Below are 24,082 nucleotides of genomic sequence, written 5' to 3' on the forward strand. Positions count from 1 at the left end.
AACCAGTCTGACATGACAGAAACTGAAGAGCATCGCTGGGACACTACACACACAGCAAAAAGAAAACATTACCAGCCCTCTGTGCGGTTTTCTCCTTGTCTTTAAGGGATCTGATCCTGCAAAATGCCAGGAAGGGCAGAGTATTTCTCTGTGATTTAGGTTATTTGCTACAGAGGTGCGTATCTGTCACACAACAGAGTTTATGCTCATTTTGGAGCTAAAGAGAGTATTTCCTAGCAGCAGGGGTGCTAGGAAAAGGTTTATTCCATAGCTGCTATGCTGTGATCAATTGCCCCTGCTGCTCCCAGGATTTGAATCCCTTGGGATTTGCTGATGTTGATGTATCAGCCTGCTAAGACAGCTCTCCCCTACTCTGCAGGGATCCCCCATCCATTTCATCCATGATTGCTTCAGACAAGAAAACACACCAGGGCTGTGCAGGACTTTCCTGCCTGGAGCTGGGAATCATCTCACTCCTGTTGTGGCTGGGGGAGAGAGTTACCTGCAGAGAGGGGGCCCACCTGGGGTTTTTAGTTACCACCAGGAGCACATAGGCTGCTCAGTGGGATTCTTAAACCAGGGGGGGTTGGATCTACCTTTGCATATTTATAGATGTTGACAGAGTTGTCCATGCTGATGGTCTGGGCACAGAGGATTTCACAGTGTCTCTGGAGGCCGTCCAGCTGGAACAGGCTGGCAGCCGACAGCAGCTATGGAGACAAGAGAGAGGCTATTTGAGATCATGAGGCTTGAAAGGCCTGGGGAAGGCAAACAGGATGGATGATTTCCTCTCTGAAGAGTCTCTGACTCCCTGTTTTAATGGCCATGTCCTCATGAAACAGCAAAAAGGCTGCTCCATGCTGAAGTGACAGACTGACACATCTCCCCTCTTAGCAAAAGCTCCTCCCACAAGCGTATTTGCACTCCTTTCCATCACCAAGACACAGAAACACCAAGCAGTGATGTTTTGAAACTTTTAAGTTCATTAATTTCCAAGTGCTAAGTATGCTCATTTCCAAATGCTAAGTATGCTCCTGGACTGAATGGGAGCTTGCTGTTAGCTCCTGGATTTTGCCTTTCAACTCTGTTTTATGCCCCAGCGCACTTGGCGAGACTTGGAAGAAAAAGCTCTCTCACCTCTAAGATATCAGTGGTGGGAATTTCCATGGATTCTGTCCCTCCATAGTATAAATACTGCATCAGCATCTGGAATGGGAAGAAGGCCAGGCATGGAGTTATCACTGCAGTCACAAGGGGCTGTTGATGGCTGTGCTCCCCTTCCTGAGCAGACGGGAATCGTGTCCTGTGCCGGCTCTCACCTCCACTGGTGGCTCTTTTTTCTTCCCTAGCATGGCAAATCTGCTGCCTTCTAACAGTCCTTTCTCTCTTGGGCCCTGAAAAGGGCCCTGCTGGGGACTTTGGGCTCAGGGTGACAGCGTGTCTCTGAGCAACACCGCTGTCCTTGTCTCGGATCCGGGTTTGTGGAGCCTGGCAGGCCGGTCACGCGCGGAGCTGCCAGCGAGCCCAGTGTGTGTGTCCCGGGGACCTCCCAGCCACTTGCCTCCCTGCTGGGCTTCTAATCAGCTTCCAGCCCCCCACCAGGCCCGGAGGAAAAGGCATTAATTGTTTGCAGGGAGAGTGAGAGGCAGCTCCTGCTCTTTGATCCCACGTGCCCACCCCCAGCCCAAGCAGTGCCGCTGAGTCAGGGGAGGGAACGGATCTGGTGCTGGAGCAGAAGTGTCCTGGGTGCTGTGTGGGGCTTGCAAGCCCTGCTTGCCATTTCTAACAGGGCTGGGAACAAAACTAAGCTAAGCTGCTGCTTGTAAGACTGCCTTTATTTGTATAACAGAATTACACGAGAGCAAAGCTGTTCCCAGCAGAGCCCTGAGCAGGACACACATCTCTGGTGGCTCAGCATCCTCCACCCTACCCGAGACTGCCTCTCCTTAACCAATCTGACCGCATTTACCATCAAAATTGTGAAGTGGTTCACTGTTTCAGTTCTTTCTGATTTATCTCTCACTCTCCCCTGAAGCACAAATTTATCTTTAGAAACCTTCTGATGTACACATGCTGTTAAGGAGGCTTCTTTTGATACTCAGTAACATTTCTTCTGTTGTGGCTTGAGCTGCACAATTTGGCTGTCACCTCTCCAACACAAAACTTGTACAGCCCCTTACAAGCAGAACAAAGATGTTCTCATGGTCAACTTACTTCCCTCCAGTGAGATAAGAGTACTGCTGACCAACAGATCAGGTTTGTTTGCTTATAAAAGAGGAAAAAAGGAAAAGCCTCAACCCTTCAGTGAAACAGCGACACGACCTATACTGCACTTCACACCTCCCTGTTCCTCCTCTAAATATGGAAATGTCATAAAAGCAAAGCACAGTTCTCAGTTCTGAGCCTTTCTTGACAGGGACACCACTGATTTCTGATCATCTGATTTTAATGAATATGAAGCTTGGCAATGCACCTGCTGTAAATAAGTTACTTTTTGCTTAGCAAAGCATGAAAACAGTGCCATAAAAAGCATGAAAATGATGTGTGTTAAAAGTATAACACTACTTCTCAGTAGAAGACTAGCTTCTCCTGCTTTATGGGGGAGTCAGCTGCCTAGTAAGAAAATAAGAATATAGACTGGAGGACTCTGTTTTAAAGGTTGGAACTTTGGAAAAAGGGTATTTCAGAATACTCCTGAAATTCAGGTGTGTTGAAAGGAACTCCATCTCTACCTGTAATATTATCCACTTATACTGTTACTCCTTGGGTTTGTCTTACCTTCCAAGTAGCTGAGAAGATGGAAAGGAATAAAGAAAAAGTGGACTAAGTCCCATACCTTGAAAATGTTGTATTTCATATCGCTGATTTCAACAGTCTTGCTGCCGTGGCCATCGTGCTCTGTTTTATTGGTCATTAGTGTCTTGAACCTGGGAATGGTTTTAACAGATTTAATTTAACAGATTTAATTTAACTGTATTAGTGTGTCACACACACATTACAAACAGCAAGGGGAGAACAAAGACCCTTCCTTGTTCTTTGCAAGTTGAAAATTGAAACATTACTTCCAATTTATGATGATTAGTTCGGGGACAATTTCACCTGTAAATTGCTTGGATCTGATCTAATCCCACCCTGTGACAGCTGGAAAACCCTGCTACTAGGCCAAGAATAGAGAAAGAAAGTGCTAACTGCAAGTGCACCAGGCCAGTGTGGGATTCCAGGAGTGAGTGCAGCTCTCCCTGCAGACTCTGGGAGAAGGAATGGGAAGGCAGGGAATGGCTGGATGTGTACACTCCGACTACCACACATGATTTCAGGGATAACTGTGGTTGGATTAAATATGTCCCTGGTTAGTGACTCACCTGTTAGATGCAGTAACCAGCAGGACTTTGTGTGCATAAAAGAGCTTTCCTTCCACTAAGAAAGTTACATCAGACATTTCCTTATTGTTCAGGAAGTGAGGATCTGTTGGGTAAGGGGACAAAAAAAAAAAGGTGACCTTTTTGCACCCAAAAACTGTGCATGCTTTTCAGAAAAGAAATCCAAACAAACAAATTTTTAAAAAAACCCCCAAACAACCCAGCAGCAATCAAAAGCAGCTCACTGCTCGGGTGAGCACCTTACCTAGCCGAGCGGGCAGAGTCTTCCGGATTTCGGGAATGCTGGGAATGGGGCTGCTGCCGTAGCAGTGGGTGAAGATGGATGCGAGCTGCTGGTTGATGGAATCGTTCTGTGAGGAGGATGGAACAGGGATCAGCAACTCCACATCGAGCAGGTTCCAAATGCGCCGTGAGGGCTCGCTTGGGGCCTACGGCAGCTGCACCCCACGGGAGTAACCGCCCCACGGAGGGACAAGCTTTAATTTAAAGGAATTACAGTATCTGGGGAGTTATAAAGAGCTGTACAGCTTCCTCCAGGTGTGTGTGCTTGAGGACTGTTTTGGGGCTGTATATGAATTTAGATAAATGCTCCCAGGGCCATTTCCACGCCATAACTCCTCAGAGACTTTGCCTGGCCATTGCCTTCCTCCTGCTGAGCGCAACAACAAAAAAACCCCAGAACACTCAGCTCCGACACAGTTAACAAAACTCTGACTTACTTTGCTGGTTTTGAGGATGTCAAACATGAGCTGCAGCCCCTCACTGACCAGCTCTTCGTTGTAATCCTCCTCTTTGATGGTGACAAACTCCCGCAGCAGGGTCTGCACCACGGAGTAGCGGGACTGGTAGAAGGTTGTCCTTAGCGACTCGATCCACACGTGGAGCTTCCAGGGCACTCCTGCAGCCACAGGAAAAAGGGACAGTGAAAGATGATTTCCTGAAGTGCCTGTGAGGACATTATCCTGCTCCTATTACTAACACTTGGCAGCACTGAAGCAGCTCTACCTACATCCTAAGAGCAGACAGATTTTTACCTTGATATTAAAGGTGACTGAACTGGGTCACTGACAGATTAAGCGACAAAGGATTGGTACCAGGATCATGAATTGGAAATTTCCGCTGATTGTTAAGGACCAAAGATTTCCTGTTTTGTCCTGAGCTTCAAGGTTAGTCAGAACCACTAAATAAAATTGAACTGGAGTTGTAAGAATGCATAACCCTACACAAATGTGGTGTGAGGTCTTTGCTCCTGGTTACACACAAGCTTCAAAGCTTCTCTCTCCTACGTTGAGATCAGATTTGTTCTTTTACCTTAAACCATTGAATAAACACTGAATTTTAGGTGTCAGCATCTGACAGGGAGAGATGCCTCTTGCGCATGATACATGGGAACAGAGGATCCAGCCAAGAGTGAGTGACATCCCAGAGCAGCAGGAATTTGAAAACAACCCAACCTTGTGAGGAGCCTTAAACACTTCTAAAATTTAAATGAGACACCTTTGCAGTTGGGGTTATTGCTCCTCTAAGCGAGAGGGGCAGAAAAGGAAGACTTTTATGCCTTAGATGTGCACAATGCTCAGCAGCAAGGGCTCACCCAGTGCCCTGAGCTCCATGGTGATGTCCACGTAGCCGTGCTCGGCGCTGTAGTACATGGCCTCCTGCAGAGCCTTCATCCGGGTCTTGCACAGCCGCACCTGCCCCTCGCTGGAGCTGCCCTGGCTGGAGGTGTCACTCTCCACCCCCTCGGCCAGAATCTCCTCCAGGGACAGCACATCCCCCTTCACCTGCTGCGGCTGGGTCAGGAGCTTGCGCAGGACGTTCCTGGGCAGGGACCAGAGGTTTCACTCATTAATAAATGAAATATCAACGACTCAGACAGGACTGTGGGGATTTGGGGTCAGGGAGCCAGCTCAGTAAACAGTAACTTCCTTCCCAAAGACAGCTGGCACTGTGGAGCAGCACTGAAACTGCCTGTCCTTTTCCTACCTCACATCCTACAAACTGGCGCCCCGGCAACAAGGGCAAAAACACGGCCTGTACTCCTCATATGGTGGGTTTGTTTGGGATTTCACACGGCAGTTGCAAGCAAGAGACTTTCTTGTTTGTGTCCAGCCGCTCTGGGGAGTTTGCATCACTGGTGTCCCTCAGCCAGCTGGGGACAGCTGCTCCACACATTCCCCAGCCCAGCAGGGCCACCCAGCGCTCGGCTGTGCTGCTGCATTGCCACCAGCTGGTGCTCTCCTTGCACCCACACCACCCCCTGGGGCTAAATCCAGCTTATTTAAGGTTGTAGGAGCACCCCATCCTATCCGATGGCAGAACAAGCCTTGAATCTCGCTAACTTTTTTCTGGGAACACAGAGATTTCTGGAGGAGCTTGCAAGTAATGTCTTATTTCTGAGATGGGGTTGGAGAGCCCCAGGCTGGCTGGTTTAATGATTCACCTCTTGACTGGCCATGCAAAAACCAGAGATGCAGGGGACCAGGCCACTTCAACCTGATTAGATTCCACCCCAGAACATGAACCAAGATCTCATAACCCTGATCTCATAACCTACCCTTAGGTGGGACTTGGTCTGCTGATGTAGGGCCTAGAACCAGCTGACTCTCAGTGCTGCACAGCCAGACCAGCAAGTGTGAGTAAGAAATAGCGAACAGAGATCTTTGCTCTTATTTGGTTGTTGTCAGGAGAGTCTTAACCCCGTCTGCTGAACTGCACACGCAGGGATTTGGGTCACAAAGTCCCACAGAACACACAGCAACACCTAGAGTGCAAAACAACCCCTGTCCTGAGCAGGAACAGAGCATTACCTGTGCCCATGTGCTGCCGAGTGGCTGAAGCAGTTCATGTCCTCGTGGAGTGACGATGACATCCCGTTGACTTCCAGCATGCTCAGGAGTGGATCAGCACCCCTGCTGAGCAGCAAGCTGACCAGCTCGTAATTCCCTGAGGAAAAAGGACAAGAACATCAGGATGGTCCCCTCTTTGGAAGCATCAAACACAGGACTGGCAGCAGGCAGGACTCCCTTGCTCCGTTCCCATTGCATGGAGTAGGGAGTGGTACAGGAGACCCAGCACTGGGTCTCACTGGGAGGGGAGGAAGCCTTTTTTTATCCCTTCCATAAAGCTTGGAGCAGAGCAAGCCAGACATTCATATTCATAAATGCACAAAAACAGTGCAGAAAGAAATTAAGGAGAAAAACTAAAACCACTTTGAGGTGAAAAGTGTTGACAAACAAGCCCAGCACACACTCATTCACAGAATGCTCAACTCCTGACAGCCCGCCAGGAGAAATGGAGAATTCTAACCTGCATTTAATAAACTAATAAACCAAATTTCTTCATATAACAGTTATTTTTCCCCAGGCTGAATGGAAACTTGTTCATTTTTTGCATCTGGGTGTTGCTTAGATCCACAGACATGCCCAGACTAGACAGGGGCTGGTTTATGTTCCTTGACAGAGCTTGGTGAAGGAGTTGGTGCTGTCAGCTCTGCTGTGGGGGCTGTGGGGAGGAGGCAAGTGTGGGACAAGTTGGAAAACAGATACTCAGGGCCCATCAGGCTGGTGGCAGGAAGAGATGGAGCGTGCTGAGGCCACAGAGAGCTCACCTGCAGCCGAGGCCAGCTGGAGGGGGGTCTCGGCGTAGTTGTCCTCACCAGTGTTCACAGCAGAGCCCTCCACATGGGCACCAGCATCCAGGAGCAGCTGCAAGGGGCACAGGAAAGACAGGGAGTTGGGAAAAGAGCAATTCAGAAGGACAAAACAGCCAGGGCTGCATGCTAGAAAGGAGAACCAGTGGGTTCAGAATGAGGAGGGCACGCACGCCAAGGGCCCGTCTGAAGAGCACCACCTCCTTTTTTAATCTCCTTTACGGTCATGGCCGTGCAACTGGAATCTCCCAGCTCCAAAGGGCTCTGCAATCAGAGCAGGAAGTCCATCTTAGCTCCATGCTGTGCACAGGAAGCAGGATTCTCCCCCAGGGAATCAGCCCTGGAGGATTCACACCTCACGGAGCCTGTGTAAGGAGCTCTGGCAGCTGCAGGGATTTGTCACGCAGAACCTGCTTTCACTGAGCTGCTGTGAGGGAAAGAACCCCATCCCAGGTGAAGGGGAGAGGGCTACAGGGTGATGGGGATGTTTTATGGCCGGGTGGGGCTGGCAGAAGGCTCTGGAGCACCCAGAACAGCGCTGGCAGGGGCAGGCAGGGAGGATCAGCCCTGTGCGGGAGCATCCACCAGGATATTCCATGCTTCCATGACTGTGGGCGCTGCAGTACACAACAGGAGCTTTGCTACACTTGGCTTCATCTCCTGGGAGAATCAAACTCATATCTTACACATAAATTAAGGCTGTCCAACCTACCTCTGGAATACGAAAGGCTGCCTGGGCAGTTTGCCAGGGGGGATCTAATCTTTATAATTATGTACAAATGTACACAAACAAAAGATCAGAGTGTGCAGCCTCCATTTGCTTACATCTTGTTTTTTTTTTCTTCTCCTTCCCTTTGAGCAGAAGGTAAATTAAATTCAACAGCAATTGATTATCTGCTGTGATCAGTTTTTCATTCCCCTGGAAGTCTGGGTAGCATTTCTGGGGCTCCACCCCATCCTGCTGCCCCCTGTGATAACTCCACAGAAAAGGGAGCAGGGAGGATGACACAGGCTCAAATCTCAAGTCAGCTTAAATCTTGTTCATGCAATTCTCAAGGATTATAAAGGAAGCTACAGATAATTTGCTGCCATTAGAGCAGAAATCAGCACACACTGGATTTTTGCACATGTGAATTTACAAACCAATTAACATCTACTGTCACGAAGCTCCTGATCAAGCAGCCAACCTATAACCACTCCACGTGAAGCACTAGTTTATCTAAAACCAAAGAAATGATTGTGCAGCATTGTTTTGGAAGCAGTGAGCCTTGAACCAATACTGAAACCAAAGAAAAATATGGAAACACGCTGTGTTTTGTTATCAAGGCCTTGCTAGGAATTATGTCACCAATTTTCCTTCTCCTTGTCTTAAACAACACACAGTTTTTTTCACTGGTTTTTAGGAGGCTCAGGAAGGCTGAGAGCAAGGGCTCACAGTGCTGCATTTCAGTCCCCCTGTGCCTCCTGGAAGGATTCCCGGCCGGAATCTCACCTGAACCACCGAGATGTGCCCGTGCAACACCGCGAAGGTGAGGGCAGTCCAGTGCCGGCTGTCGGGATGGACCGAGGGGTAGCGTGGAGAGGTACTGGGCACCTGGGAGAAGGGAAGCAGGCAAATTACCCTCTGCAGCCTCTCCGCCTTCATCCCCAGCCTTGTGCAGAACCAGCTTCTTCCTCTGTGAGTGACAACCCCAGGGAAGGGGGACTTGGGCCACTTAGAGAACACTGCCACCACCACTCACTCTGCCCTGTCCCCCCTGGGACTTTTTAATGGGCTCACTGGTTTCTCCCTGTGGCAGCTCCTTCCCTCCCCCTCCCCGTGCCTATTAGACGTGCCAGTGCCAATCCTAATTGGAGCCACTGAGTGCTCCAAGAGGTTTTGAAGGTTTTCTCCCCCCTCCCAAATCCCTGAAGCGACGGTTTCTGAGAGAACTGCCTCACTTGAAGCTTCCAGAACTGAAGCCTTCAGTTGCTAGGAGAGAATTCAGAGCTCCTCCTGTTAGTTTACAGCTGGATAATTATGGGCAGAGGGTTACTCACCGGTATATCTAAATTTGCTCCAGCATCTATAAGCATTTGGACCATGGCTTCATCTCCAGCAGCACAGGCGTACATGAGGGGGGTCATACCCTTCAGAAAGGAGAAGAAAAATAAAACCAAAGTTATCTTTCTATCCCTATCAACAGCGACACTGTCATGGACACAGCGAGCTTGAATCTTAACATACAAAGTGTGTACGGACAGCACACATATGTTTATAAAGCATTTTTGATTTCTATGCAGAGTGGCACAACTGATACTGGAAAACGGCCTGGGAAAACCATCACTGGACAAGGCTGAAAAAACACAAAAAGGATCACTGAAAATCCCAGCCCTGTATTGTCCACAATTCTCGAGCTTTCCCAAGGCTGCCAACAAAGAAACGCCATTTCTTGGCTCATTTGTAGCCAAATGAACTGAAGGCAGAAAGCAACACAAAGATACAGAAGATGAATTTATTTGGCAACTTCTCCCCATTGCTAAAATCCGATTTGCCACAATATTTCAGCATTTCAATCCCATAAATCTCTCTCCCTCTACTTAACCAGCAAACCATGACGGCTCAGAGATGAGTTATGAGAAAAACGAGCCTTACTTATGGAGTTCATTCCCAAAGTAGCCAAGGACAGAAAGGAAATGGCCTGGTAAAAGCCATTCCTGCTCACATCCCACAGCTTTCCTGCCCCCTCCCCTTAATTACTGCAGGCATTTGAATTTTTTGCAGGCAGCATCTCTGCTGCTCAGTGTGCAATAACAGAGCTTCATCCTTAATGGGGCCTGTAGTGTAAAATGGAATTACAGCTCTCACCCAGGAGACTGCTCCTGACTCTGCAAAGGTGTCTTTTCAAAGCAGCCACAACTCCAAGCTTCCTACTTTGGGGCAGCTCCATTTGTGACGATATTTCTGGGTGAGATTCTCTGTGGGGGAGGTATTTTGGCTTTTGTGGGGCTTGGGAGGTTCCACACTCATTATAGACACGTAAACTGAGAACTCAAAACTCAGGTCTGCAGGCACAAGACCCAATCAGGGTTTTAAAACTGTAGGCTTGTATAGACTTACGTTGTCCTTTAAAAATTTTTTTTATGTTGGTTTTACACTCCCTGCTTGCCCCTTGCAAAGAGAAGGAGGGATTTCCTAAAGAAGAGTTTCCCTAAACATCAAATCCCCTGAAACGAGGGTGCTGGCTGGTCCCCACCAGAACTGAATACAGGGACCTGCCCCAAACTCAGGTTTCTGAGTTCTGAGTTCTTTCCCACAAATCTCTATGCACACAGATGGAGAAGTGGGTCTGAACATCCTGGACATGCTCACACCCTGGGAGTGGTCAAAATCCAAACCTGGATCTAAAGCCATCATATTAAATTAGTCCAGCAGCTCTCTCATGCCTAGGTCAGTTTTCCCCAGTTTGGGCATCTGGCTTTGCCTTATTCTTTACCAAGAGGGGCAAAAGAAGCTGGTGGCAAAGTTCAGCTTTGGTTTTCTATTCCAGCTATGGCAGAGTTCATTCCCAGAACTTGGATTTAACTCTGCCTGCGGTTGGCAGCGCCATGCAGGCACTTGCTTGGACACAAAGCTGAGTTGCTCCAGAGTCAAGTGGGGAATTTCCAAGCAACAATGTCTCCAGAGGGGCCCTGTCCTGCCCTTTTTGTTGGTGCCAAAACACTTTCTGAGGGGCAAAGATGACAGAGCTGCCCCGCTCACAGCAGGGCTGGCATGAGGATCACACCCACAGGATGAGACATCAGTCAGTGACAGCAGAAACTCCTCAAACTCCCTCAAGGAGCTGCCCACATGCTGACAAAAACCAGACAGCTCCCAGTTTGCTGGCTGGATGAGAGGTAGGGAACATCCTGCAGTGAGAAGTGACAGTCCTGGCACCCGTGTCTGTGGTGTTGGGGCACAGCAGCTCACAAGGCAAACCACAAAATAATCTCTGAGAGAATGACAAGCCTCTCTGGGCTACAGGAACTGCAAAAGCTTATTTTAAAAATGTAACAGAGCAAGTGGGAAACCTTCATAATATAAACCTGCCACCTCAGTCACTTTACTGAAGTGAGTATCTATGATGTGATACCTGCCCCAGTGACCACAGAGAGCTCCTGGTACTGGATTTGTAAGTAAGGCAACTGAAGGCCCAGGTATGTCCAGAGCAGTTTCTGCTCTTTGTGTACACTTTCAGACTTCCCTTAAAACTGCAGGAAGGTGGGAAGTGCCAGGCAAGATGTGCCAGGTTCAGAGCTGGGTCTGAAATGCTACTGCAGCAAAACTCTGGCTGTGAGAAAACCACTCTACCTGAATGTAAACCCTTCCCAGTGCTCAATATCCTCTTCTTCCAGAGATGTAACAGCTTATTCTCCTCGCTGTGATAGCTACGACGAGTGTTTATTTAGGAGAGGTGGCTTTTTTTCTCCCCCTTTTTAAATTAAAAGCTAATTCCATGCATTGAATGATGCCCCAGAGGACAGACTCTGCTGTTACTTGATGGGACTGACAGCACAAGCAGAAGCAGCCAGAGACTCCAAGGACTACCAAATCCCTATGGCTCAGCGTAGCTGAGCAGGGAACAGTTAAAAATGGATAAACAGACACATCAGCATGATGGACTTGGAGCAAATCTAACACTGACTGACACCAGGCCACTGGGGCGGGGTTCTCAGTGCTGCTTCTTGTATTCCAAACAGCTGGAAGCCCAAGAGACACGAAACAGTAACACCTTGTGGTCACTCCTCCCTGACCCAGCCTGGATTTGGGCTGCTGAGCCAGAGGGAAGAGTCACTGGGAAAGAAACCACTTTGCTTTGACATCCTCTCAGCACCTATCAGACTTTCCATTCACTGCCTCTGTGTTAACCTGCCTGCCATCAGTGCCTGGAGACAGCCCGTCCAAGGAACAGGCATTCCAGCTGATAAACAATCCACTCCAGGCTGTAACGGGAGTTTTTGGAGGGGTGGCATGAGAGTGGGCTGGGGAAGTATTGTTTTGTGTTTTAAGGGATGCATTTTCAGCCTAAAACACGAGCTAGAAAACCCTTGGAGAGGCAACAAACACGACCTCGGATTGATTTGCCACGTGGAAAGGAAGGAGCGAGCTGCTGATGCAGGGAATTTTGGGGTTGTGAGCATTTGTTCTGGGGCACACCTGATCATCCATGGTGTTCACCCCGTCGGGGCCCAGTGCATCGATGGCTTGGTTGATCAGATCCGTCCTCCCGCAGTTCAGCATCCGGAAGCCCAGATCCTGCTGGAATTTCTCAGTAGCAGCTTTAGCATCCAGTCTCCGGAAGGAGCTGAAGCAGCACTCAGGTCTGTGAAAGACAAAAGAATTCCTGGATGGTGCCCATACCATAAAAAAAGACAAGGATCTTTAGTCTTTTCTGGGCAAAAAATATCGAAATTGTTAAAAAGTATGAAATAAAAATCAAATTTAGGCAGGGGAAAACCCTCAATGCTTTTCCAGCAACTCAATTAAAGGAAGTGCTTTAACATTTCTACAAGGATCTACTAAATCCTTATCCTTCAGATGACTATCAAGACAACCTTTCTGTCATCTGGAAGGAGCCCAGGGATTACTGTAAATCCTCTGGCTGTCTGCTCAGCCTCTTCTGAATCCCAGACCTGGAAGTGTGTCTCCTTCACTGAAGGATCACTCCCCAAGTGGAGGTTTCCTATCTCAGCTGGGCACTGGCAGGCTCAGCCCTTTGATGTTATTTTAGGGTGAATGCCTTCCCCTGTACCCGTCTGGTTCCCAGCACAGGCTCTTGAGCAAACTCTCAGTGAGTGAGATATCAGCCTGCCAAGTTCCTCTGATAAATGAGGTGCTTTCAGCACAGCCATCCTCCTCTGGAGAGCCTGGACAGCCTGCCAGAGGAGCAAACCACTCATCACCTCACGCGGAAGATTCAGGATGAATCTCATATAAAATCCTACAGCCAGGCTATCACAACCTTGTTCCAACCGGTATCATAATCTACAATAATGCACAGAATATGATGCAAATCTTTATATAATAGTAAGAATAAAAAGAACAACTCTGTAAAAAAAAAAGTGAAATAAAATTACTCCACTTGAAATCCAGTGAACCACAGAAAAGCAAAGGTTTTTGAAGGGATGGCACTTGTCTTTGCACATTGTTCCTATCCCACAGCAAGCCAGAAATCAATCAATCAATCAATCAATCAATGTCAAGATCTCCTTTCCCTCTGAATGTGCTGGATACAAAATGACTGCTTTAAAGGATCAAATAATGTGCTGTGGAACCAATAGGGTTTTTTCATTAGTTTAAATCTTTCATTCAAGCTATCTTAAAAAGCAAAGAATAATCTTGTAATTAAGGCTGAGGCATCAAAAAACCCCAAACCCAAATACTTGTATTTCATATTTAACTTTCAGAAAGACAAAAATCTTTCTGCAGAGTCTGGCCACAGCTCCTTCATCTCTCGAAGCACCAGAAGGTTAAACGTGTATCACAGCACAGTGAGATCTGGCTTCTGGGAAACGCAGCAAAAGAAACGCTTCGAGAAGCTCCAAGGGCTGGAGGAACTTTCCAAAGCTTAGCCCACGTACTTGAGCTGGCGAGGCTCGCAGTCCAGCCCCGGCAGGAGCAGCCTGGCCGTCTGCCGGATGTCATCGCTGTCCACGGTCAGGCTGCGCCGGTGCTCGGCGTAGGTGATGGCCACCCGCATCCACTCCATCAGCGGCGGCAGCAGCATGAAGGGGCTGTGAACGAGGGGACAAATCCATTAGTGAACGCTGGCTGAGGCAGGAGGACACTTCGTGGCTGCCTGGGCGTGCAAGGGGGAGCCTGGCACGGAAAAATCCCCCCTGAGGAGGGAATGTGGACTGGAAGGTCACGGCAGCAGGAAGGAGCTGCTCAGCCTCGGTCACCTGAGCAGCTTTTGTAGTAACTATGTCTGTTGTTCTAAATAACCCAGAGGTACAGGATTATTTATTATTTATTATTATTTTTATGCTCCTCCGCTAGGAACACTAAAAATATCCTTGAGTGTTTGCAACTTCAACCAAACCTCGTTAATTCAGTCCTGCCTCCATTAATCTTTCCATTACCACTATCCCCAAGGCTTTTTGCATTTTGCCTTTCTTATGCAGAGCTCGGTTTTGCCCACCTGCCCCTCAGTTCTTCCCCCTGGAGCCTCCAGACCACAGAACTGGTGCAGTAGAGAGGTTTTGCTCAATAAAAAGGGTTGCAAGGCAATAAAGGAATATAAATAAGGTAATAACAGCAGCACCAGCTCGTGATTTAGCCCCCCTTACTCCTGCTGTAAGAATGAGCACAGCACCGAGATTACACATTAATGTACAGGTACCGTAATACTCTCACACACAACATGTCTCATCCACCCTCTCAATATACAACCAGACTGATCTATTTTGCTTGATTTTTCCCCGAGGATACCTGCCACCCCAGTGGAAGGCTTGGAAGTGCCAGCTGTAATGAAAACACCTCTCCCATTCCCAGTAATGACTTCATTAGCGCTGTGGAAAAATAAAAAAAGCCTTTTCCGTTTAATCATTCAAAAGAAAGCAACTGAGGGGAGAAAGGATCAATTCCTTTACAAAGTTCAGAGAGAAAGAGATATATATGAGGGAATATGGACTGATTTGGGCATTAATGAAAGCAGCTGAGCCATGAAAGGTGTTTTCAAAGCTGTGCCTGTGTGCACACGTGCGAGGGCAGGAAGAGTGAGCCTCGCCAACCCCGTTAGAAACCATTTATCCAGACTGGGATTTGCAAGCAGAACTCCCTTTGTCACGACCCTGAACACCCTTCAGGCTGGAACAACTGCACTCCGTAAAAACATGTGCTGCTCCCATTTTCCCAGCTGCACCCCCAAACGCTGCCATTATCACTCTACAAACACACCCCACTATTTCCCCCTCTTCTCCTTTTCTTCTGAGTTGTGAAGCAGCATCTACAAAACCAGAGGTGTTTTAAGCACCCGATCCATCCCGGACTGCCAGGGCAAGGGTGTTTTTAACAGGACATTGACTTTGTCCCGTTATCAGTTTACTTTTATGTCACACAATCAGAATCTCAGGGTTGCTACAATCACCACTTTGAAAACCACCCAGCAGCTCATCCTTCCAAAGACTTTCTGAAAGGGATGGGATGAATCATTCCAGCTCAGCCAATTCAGAGCTGATTGACTTCCCCCTAAGGGAAGAGCAGGAATTGTCAACAGGCATTTGGGAGATGCCTTTCAGCAAATTCTCTGCTCCAGAGAATTTCAACTCTTATCCGGCCTGGAAAAGAGTAATTCACGCTTTTTAAATGCAGGTACTTAAGAGAGAAGCCAAAATTAATTATTTATTCTTCCTATGTACCCTGCAGAGCTTCTAGCATGGGATTCAAAGCTCCACAGTGGTGGTGAGGGCACAGAGGTAGGCCAAGGAGGCTAAAAGCACCAAAATTAAAAACAGAACTAAATTAAATTTAGATTGGGAATGCTCAGGAGCACTGGAAAAGCTCATCTTACAAGCGATTCCATCTGCCACCTTTTGTGGTAAATAAAGATTTAGGCCACATCCCAGCTTCCCTGACACTGCCATGGTGGGAACACTGCTGGGCAGGAAACCATGTCCCTGATCAAACCCTGGTGACTGACTCAAGGCCCTGGGCAGCCAGAGCCTGTGGTCAGCCAGCAGCAAATGCCACGGAGTCTGCACCAGAAATAACACCTATCCTGAAGGGATTTCCACTCTGCAAAAATATCCACATGTGCCAGCAGACCTTGGATGTGGAAAACTTGCTTTGGGAGGAATGGCAAGGAGAAAGATTTTTTTTTTTTTTTTTCCTTTTTCCCCCTTCTGTTTCTTTTTTTAATCTCAGCAGGTTTTTCCAAAGGCTTTAAAAGTGACAGCTCAGACTGGTTCCCCTGTGTCCAAAGGGGAGCAGTCTTTGGAATGCAAACAACAGTGTCAGGAAGGCCGTTCTCATCCTGCTGTCCTGATTTTCCAACCCCACCACTAGCAAATTGGATAAATTATTCATTATTCTATCAAGGGTCACTGTAATGGCGTCAACTACTATTTTGCTGAAACAACTTTGTTTCTCTGCAAAATTTCTAGCTTGAGGATGGGCTTTTTACTCTTCCCCCCCTGCTTTTATTCAACGATTTCCTTTCTCCCAACCTGGCCACGCTCTGGGAACAGCTTTATCTTCCTTTGCTCACTGACACCCCACCAGATAAGCAGCATTATCCCAGGACTGAAGCAGAAAGAAGAGGTGCAGTTCAACTGAAACACCAACACTGGGTCACGCTGCGCTAAGAAAATAAATGAAATTATTCATTTCCTAGGAAATAAAACGCCGTTCTCATCCCTGTGGCCCTTAACCTGGGCATCCATCTGCCTCCAAGGAATCACTGATCATTTCACAGTCTGAGAAACACTGCAGGAGGGGAAGGGGAGAAACCTTCATGGAAAATTAACTGGGAGACGCTGCGAGCTAAAGAATTAATTTCTGTCTCCGCGCTCCTGCCTGTGCCATGTTCTGCACGCTGCCGCTTTCCTCTGGTCTTCCTGACATTTAGAAATGTTTGGCAGCTCATTAAATTCCACACATGAAGTGATCCAGCCTTGGGAAGCTGTCATATTCCAGCAGCAGCTCGCTGGGGACACAGACCCTCAGTTTTCTCAGAAGAGCAATGCCACCATGGCTTTGCCCAGTTTTTTGCCATGAAGTTGTCTTGGAGTGATGCCACACTTAAACTGGGAATGTGCACAGGACTGGGAAGCAAAACGGGAACTGCTCCTCTTCTGTACGCCTTGTGAAGAGTCACTCTGGTGTCTGATACCGTCACGTGCTGTCAGTATTCCATCCATAAGTTCCCCAAAATTCTCTCCATCTGGAATTTGACAGCCACTCCATTCCCGAGGGGATCACACTGGAGCTGGGTGAGAGTGCTCTGAGAAAGAACAGACTTTATCACGGGCTTCCCCCCCTCCTTTGAGCTAAATCATGTTGCTTTATTTAGACATATCCAAGGAGGCCAAGCAGAATTTACAGCAAGTTTTAGGATAACTCTTTCCTGGAAAAGGTACTTTCATTAGAACAGCTTTGGGCATGACTGGCGCGTGGAATGCATGTGCAGCATCTCCAGGAGAAGCTGTGGGATCACAGACTTTCAGGGATACCCATCACAAAGAAATCATTCCCCCCAGTGGGCTCTTCCGAGGATTTCTAAGAGCACTGGGATCAGGATATTTTTGGCAGAGGGAAGTTAACTCTATGCAAAAAGGAGAGCACTCCAGAAGAGTTAGAAAATCACGTCATCCTTCCTCTGCATGGAGCACCTGCTAACTCAGGGGAAGGCAGTGGGGTTTCCCACAAAAACCAGCCATTCTATCCCATTCCTCCCTCTGCCTGTCTCCCCAGGAGCATCCAGTGAGAAGACTGCTGGAAAATCACAGAGTCCTACAAGGGTTTGGGGTGGAAAAAGCCCATCTTGTTCCAACCCCCCCTGCCATGGGCAGGGACACCTTCCACTAGCCCAGGTTGCTCAGAGCCCCTTCCAACCTGGAGGGAAAAAGGGAAGAGGAGGAACAAAACGTTTTCCCTGCTGACCCACCTCTTCTCTGCTGTTTTTCATTGCCTTCTGTTCTGCTACAGCAAAACAAAGAGGGAGCCAACAGTGACAGCAACAGCAAGAAAGAAAAACCTTGTTCTTCTAAACATGGCTCTCCTTCTAAAGCAGGAAAGAAAATCCTGTCCTCATGGAAACAGGTGGGATTGGCAAAATTCACCTCCCTCCTGGCAGCCTGAGTCACACAGGCAGAGTCTGCCATCCTGGCCGTCCCCAGGCCTTTTAAGTGGTCTGACTGAACTAAAACACGTGGAAATATCACAATATTTATGGTCAGAGTGGGGCAGCCCACGGTAACCCCCCATGTTTGACTTGCAGGAACTATAAAGAGGCTCCCACAGAGAAGAATCCCAAATCTTTAAAGATCAGTGTGAGGTTTTGTAAGGGACTGAAAAATAAAAAGGACAGGTTTTCAGTGCAGTGAGCTGATGTTTGAATTTATTGCTGGAACCAAACCCTATGGCTCAAAGTCACTGAGATGGAAAAATCCCAAGGATGGCAACAGAGTCGAAAAGGAATCGGAGTGAAGTCTCATTACTTGGAGAAGGGAAAAGACTCTGAGGCAAGACAGAGTATCCAAAACTCAAACCGTGCCATGCTGATGTGGAAAACAGTGGCATATTTACAATTTGGATTCTCAAACACTAAAACCCCTCTTCAAGCAGCAGGGAGAAAAATATCTCAGAGTACATAATTATACGTGAATAAAATAAAAACAAAGATGCTGATCTAGAGGAAACACAAAATTTTTGCTCCAAAATACAACCAGCTTCAGACAGGAGCTATTCCTCACAGATTCAAAAGTATTTTACAGAATTTCAAGATCTTCCCACATTTACAGCAGGAAAAAATAGGAACTACCATGCTGGGCCCCATTCAAGGATCATCTCAACATGTGCAACATCTTTCAAGACAGACAGTCCAGATCCTCACAGAAAAGGAAGAAGAAATTTAATCACATCCAACTGACCCCAAAAAGTGTTCTTCTGCATTCCCTTAAAACAATGACTGGCTCACGTCTCAGCAGATAAGAGTTCTCGAATTTTAGTGGATCGTTATCAAGTTACTAAGGCCTTGGCTTGGCTATGCCCTGAGTTTAAAGAGTTATCCTGCAGTCAGACACTAATGGAATGAAAGCCATCTGGATAATATTATATTTATTGGGATCCTTCCTCCACCGAATCTGCCTTCAGAGTTTCCTCTGCTTAGAGAATATAAAATGGTACAAGAGTAATTTAAATCTAGAACTGGCAGCTCTGATCCTTCTTACCACAGACAGAAATAACACCCTTTTCCATCCTTTGCAAACCACGCTTAAAAATAAGGTGCAGCATCAAACAGGTTTTACTTCATGTTACTCCAAAGCACAGGAAAAACTAAATTGGAGCTCACAAAAAAAAATAACATGAAGTAATCATTGGGAACTCACTATGAAACTTAAAAAGAGCTCTTAAGCCTATGGTTTATTTATTGTAATCACATTTTACAAACTTTACTTTACCAACAGGAAAAAGGTTCCATTTTCAGGCTGGAAACAAGCACTGGTGCTGCTCTGGAATGTGCCATGTGTCTCATTAGAAACACATATTTGTAACATCTGCAAAGCTGGGGCAGGAGGAAGGTTTCTAGAAAGGCAGAAAATAATGAAAACCAACTTTAAAGTGTATACAGTTGTTGACAAGAAGCAGATAAATATACATGATAGTTTATCTGTGACAGTATGGTCACAGTTATGGGATCAAGGATGTGACTGATTTCCATCTGTCCCCCCAGCCCCACACGGAGCTGTTAGGTCCCTGATGGACACGGAGGAAACACTGCTCCTGCTGCTGCTCCCAACTCCTCAGTGACCTAAAACTCTCTGTAAGGTGAAAACTACCACAAACAACTTGGGAGATGAACTATTCTTCCATGAGTCTGGACCTAATTGCACTCCTGACCTCAGTTAATATGGAGCGAATCCAGGGGAGGCCATGGAGATGCTCCGAGGTCTGGAACACCTCGGCTCTGGAGCCAGGCTGGGAGAGCTGGGATTGCTCAGCCTGGAGAAGAGAAGGATCCACAGAGACCTTAGAGCCCCTTGCAGGGCCTAAAGGGGCTGCAGGAGAGCTGGAGAGGGACTGGGGACAAGGGCCTGGAGCGACAGAGCAAGGGGGAATGGCTTCACACTGACAGAGGGCAGTGTTAGATGGAATACTGGGAAGGAATTCTTCCCTGTGGGGGTAGTGAGGCATTCTTGGAACAGATTCCCAGAGAAGCTGTGGCTGCCCCTGGATCCCTGGAAGTGCCCCAAGACCAGGTTGGACAGGACTTGGAGCAGCCTGGGAGAGTGGGAGGTGTCCCTGCCCATGGCAGTGTCACGGAACGAGATCATCTTTAAGGCCCCTTCTAACCCAAACCATTCCATTATCCTGATTCCATGATTCCAACAGTGGCTCTGGCCAGGCCATCTACAGCAGATCCAAGCCTTTCCCAGCTCTTAAAAAAAGGTGACTGCCCTGGTTTGCAAGCACAGAACACTTTCCAGACAAGATCCAAGCAGTCCAACATGTGGAGTCCTGGTACCAGGAGCCACCCTGAGGAGACCGACCCAGAAAACCTTGCCATGCCCGACAATTCCAGCAGCAAAGGAAAACACTGGCACTTTTTGGAGCAGGACATGAGCACAATTTACACGCACGAAAGGAATGAGCCTGTAACAGCACGTTAGGTGATAGTCAGAGATAGACATGGGCACAGAGCCAGAGTGGGGTGTCTGCTATTCTTGGACCAGCCTTGATCCTGTGGGCAGAAAAACCAAGAGGTAACTCCTACGGTGCATTCCAGCAGCTACACTGGCAAACTAACAAAATTAAAACAAAACAAACAAAATCCCATGCTACTTGCAAGCAGATTTACCAGGGGTCAGCGTGGTTCTTCGCTACCCGGGGCCGAGACTCCTGCTTCCCCAATTTTTTTTTTGCCCATTACACATAATTCCCTACAGCAGGAGCAGGATTGAGATAGCAGCCCTTTGAGCTATGACTTCAATGTGATTTGCCAACGTGCACATGTTAAAAGCATATGCTGGCTCTGGAGCCAAAACCAATCTGCCAGATTCAATCGCTGAACTCGTTCTCAGGGCCCAGTTGTAAAATCCTGACAGGGAGCGTTGCCACGCTCATGAAAACTGCCCGGAGCTCCCGAGCTAAAAGCTGTGTGAGCAAAGAGCCAGGAAGAGAAATCTTTTTCTGGAATACTGAGAGCTGTTCGATTAATTATAGCTGGAAAAGTTTGTTCAGTTAAACAAAGACAATTCTTACCGAGGCAAAGGGGTTTTCACAATAAACAGGGAAACGTTTCCCATTTACATCCCAGCACAAGCCAAAACCTAATTAGTGTTTCAAATAAGACATTTTAAAACACAGAATACTGGTATCTAGAGGCAAAACATTTCAAGGTTAGAAAGATGATGCTAAGATGATTCTTTCAGGACTAGGAAAAGTTGATGGAACTCCTGTTTTTCTTGTGACTTGACTGATGTCACACTCCTGTGAGCAGGGATGCCCTGTGTCTGTCAGTCACCCCGCTGCTGATGTCAGTGCTTTCTTCATGAAAACCCAAGGAATCTTTTGGCTTTTCACATTCCTGGAATCTGAGATGTTCCAGGAATTAATTTAGCATGAAGGCACTAAGAACACACCAACGCATTCGGGTTTGGAGCTCTCTTAGGCACAAAAATGCAATGTGTGCTCTAAAATCAGGTACCCACTCCACCCAATAATGTCATTTAAGAGTCCATTTGCTTAAATAAAGGGCATTCAAAGCCCACAGGGTGTAGCATTTGTGAATGAATGGACAGCACTCTTCTCTCTAACAGTGCCAGGTAAGACACAAAATCTGCCATTAATCAAAGTTCAGAAGGAGGAGTAACATCACTGCTGGATCAAATAGACGCCAGTGTGGCATTTTTAAAGTTTCTTTAAATTATTATTTTGCAGGAGGACATCGCTCTGTCCTAATGGCAAACTGCTCAATGAACACATTTCCCCTGAATCTTCAAGGAGCTTCTGCTCTGCTCCTCAGTTCTTGTCTTAAAACACCGAAGAGCTGCTGTGCAGAATGAAGAGGAAGTTCAGTGGTGAATGAATTTGTTTCTGCTTTTTACTGGAAAGCAGGAGGAGTTCCATGTTTGCATTTTGCCTTAAAAAACTGAATAAACAGTGCCACATAAGGGTACAGATACAAGAAATGCAAGCAAAAGTGTCCTGAATTCAAAGAAAACAATAGTTACAATGAAGTCCTTCTATGCCAGACTAGAAATCATCTCATTCTTCCATTTTGTGTTTAGGACTGCGAAACCTCCCAATTTCAAACTCCTTCTATGGTTCTATCCCTGGGATTTTTATGGTCCTATCAATGGGCACCACTGAACCTAAACAGCACTGGGAATGGCAGACACAACAGCTTAACTCTGGGATCCTGGTAGGTGGATTTAATTGGCCAAGCTCAAATTCCTCCAGTTTTCAAATACCCTAAATTTAGAGCACGCATGCACTACATTTCAACACTTGGAGCTTCTCAGCAGATGCCACAAATTCCAGCTATTAAGTCTGCTTTCAGTGCCAGCAGTGCTGCTGAGCAGCCTCTTGCTTTGCCTGCTACAGGGTAGGAACTTCTACTGAATTTCAAATGAGAGCAATTAAAATACCTCGATGTATGGATGCAGGAGATCTTTCAGCAGGTCACAGTGTGGCCTAACCAAGAGCAATGCTGACAGGACACATGGAAAAAAAGCTCTTACCCTGGCACCCTCAGGACGCTGTGGCCAAATACCAGCACCAACAGGAGGCCAGAGGCATAACCAATACCCTCCTACAAAGCAGCTTGTCAAATTAGCAAAGCTTTCTATCTATTTCTCATGGACTGTGAACTACAGAGTTGCAGATTTTATGCCCAGATGGCAAATGACTAAGTAAGAGAGCAGCAATGTTTGTTTACACCCTGACACCTGCAGCACAGGTAGATGAAAAAACCCAATTGTCACTCAAGTCTCCGCATCAAGTTATCTGTTACCCCATCTCTCTCTCCCTAAAAAGCCACACTCTAATAGTCTCATATTAACAGATGAGATAAACATTCTAATAGGGATAAGAGAACGAAGATTTCTTATGCTCAGATAAAACCTGTTCTTGCAACAGGCCCAACCTGGTTCATGCTGACCATGGCTGAGGGCGCAGCACTGCGGTTCCTACAGGAACACGGAGGAATCTCAAGCTCCAGCTGCCTACCCAGATAATGACCAGCATGAAAAAACACTGATTTTTGCTTCTAATGCCAAATTCTCATGATATTTTTTTTTCTTTTCAGCCCCATTAAAATGCTGCCGCCAAAAAAGCAGATCTAAAAGCCCAGGAGTATCAATGATTGGTAAGATAAAAATGACAAAGCTAAACATGAATCTATTCTAACACCATTGCACTCAATTCACATTGCACAATTATTCTTTTTCAGGTTTTTGAGGAAAATATCAGTGTTCTAAAATCTTCACCTGCTCGACACTTCAGTACCTGTTGCTCGAATAAACTGTTCTCCCAGCACCCAGTGCTCTGCATTCCAAACATCAAAAAAAGTCATCAATAAAATGTATGAGAGACATAGGACACACCTTTCTTCCCATGGTTTCTACCTCAAAAAAATCCTGAAGAAACATTTTTTGAGAAATAAACTGGTTTTCACGATATTTTCTTTGCAGCAGGTACCTCTGAGCCCTGACTGTGAGTGAAGATGTACAGAGCCAAAACTTTCCCACTACACTGGGGCAAACTGTGCTCTCAGATTAAGCCAGTTTGGCCACTTGTCTTTAGGTACCTTGAGTGTCTCAGCACAGACAGTTCAGCAGAACAAAAGTGGCCCCAAAGTGTGTTAATTACACTATCGTAACTTCTTGTACAAGGAAACATGGGATGCCCAGATGGAAAGTCACTTAAGGCACATATGTTTCTGTGATGTTCCACTGCACCAACTCTTCAGAGAGATCCTTCCTCAAGAATTTTGGCAGCCCCAACAGGGAACTGAGCACTGGCTACCTGGCACAGTGCAGAGCTGACAGAGGGAACTCTTAATCACTCAGTCTGGCTGCTGGGAGCAGGGTAATTACAAGCAGCTAAGTTCTGAGCAGGTTATATTAGCCCTGCTATAATTTCATGCTAACATGTTCCCATTCCTCTCAACTATTCCTCTTAGACCACCTTCTGGAACTGCATCCCAGACAACTCATCCTTTCCCACTGAAAAGGTCCCCAGTCCTGCAGCACCTGTCTCACAAGAGCCCCCTGTTTCTCTGGAAGGATCTTTTCCATTTCTGAACGAAGCCAAAGGGGTCAGGAATCCTTAACCAAATTCCTTCCAGCAGCAGAGAGTTTTCCA

The 24,082-nt window shown here is 47.0% G+C and overlaps 1 protein-coding gene across 2 annotated transcripts in view; it reads right to left on the minus strand.

Annotated features, from left to right (window-relative positions):
• ABTB2 (ankyrin repeat and BTB domain containing 2) overlaps positions 1–24,082 on the minus strand; it is a 112,558-nt gene that overhangs the window by 2,482 nt on the left and 85,994 nt on the right. For both annotated transcript variants that reach the window (XM_048306626.1, XM_048306627.1), the window contains exons 4-16: positions 13,636–13,788; positions 12,212–12,377; positions 9,073–9,162; positions 8,525–8,626; positions 6,991–7,087; positions 6,191–6,326; positions 4,975–5,201; positions 4,100–4,278; positions 3,625–3,730; positions 3,363–3,465; positions 2,837–2,927; positions 1,138–1,206; positions 597–710 (exon numbers count right to left, since the gene is read on the minus strand). In XM_048306626.1, the coding sequence (XP_048162583.1) occupies positions 597–710; positions 1,138–1,206; positions 2,837–2,927; positions 3,363–3,465; positions 3,625–3,730; positions 4,100–4,278; positions 4,975–5,201; positions 6,191–6,326; positions 6,991–7,087; positions 8,525–8,626; positions 9,073–9,162; positions 12,212–12,377; positions 13,636–13,788 (1,633 nt within the window). The remainder of the gene's footprint in view (positions 1–596; positions 711–1,137; positions 1,207–2,836; positions 2,928–3,362; positions 3,466–3,624; positions 3,731–4,099; positions 4,279–4,974; positions 5,202–6,190; positions 6,327–6,990; positions 7,088–8,524; positions 8,627–9,072; positions 9,163–12,211; positions 12,378–13,635; positions 13,789–24,082) is intronic.

The sequence above is a fragment of the Corvus hawaiiensis genome, chromosome 6 (assembly GCF_020740725.1).
Source record: "Corvus hawaiiensis isolate bCorHaw1 chromosome 6, bCorHaw1.pri.cur, whole genome shotgun sequence".
In the NCBI taxonomy this organism is placed as follows: Eukaryota; Metazoa; Chordata; class Aves; order Passeriformes; family Corvidae; genus Corvus; species Corvus hawaiiensis.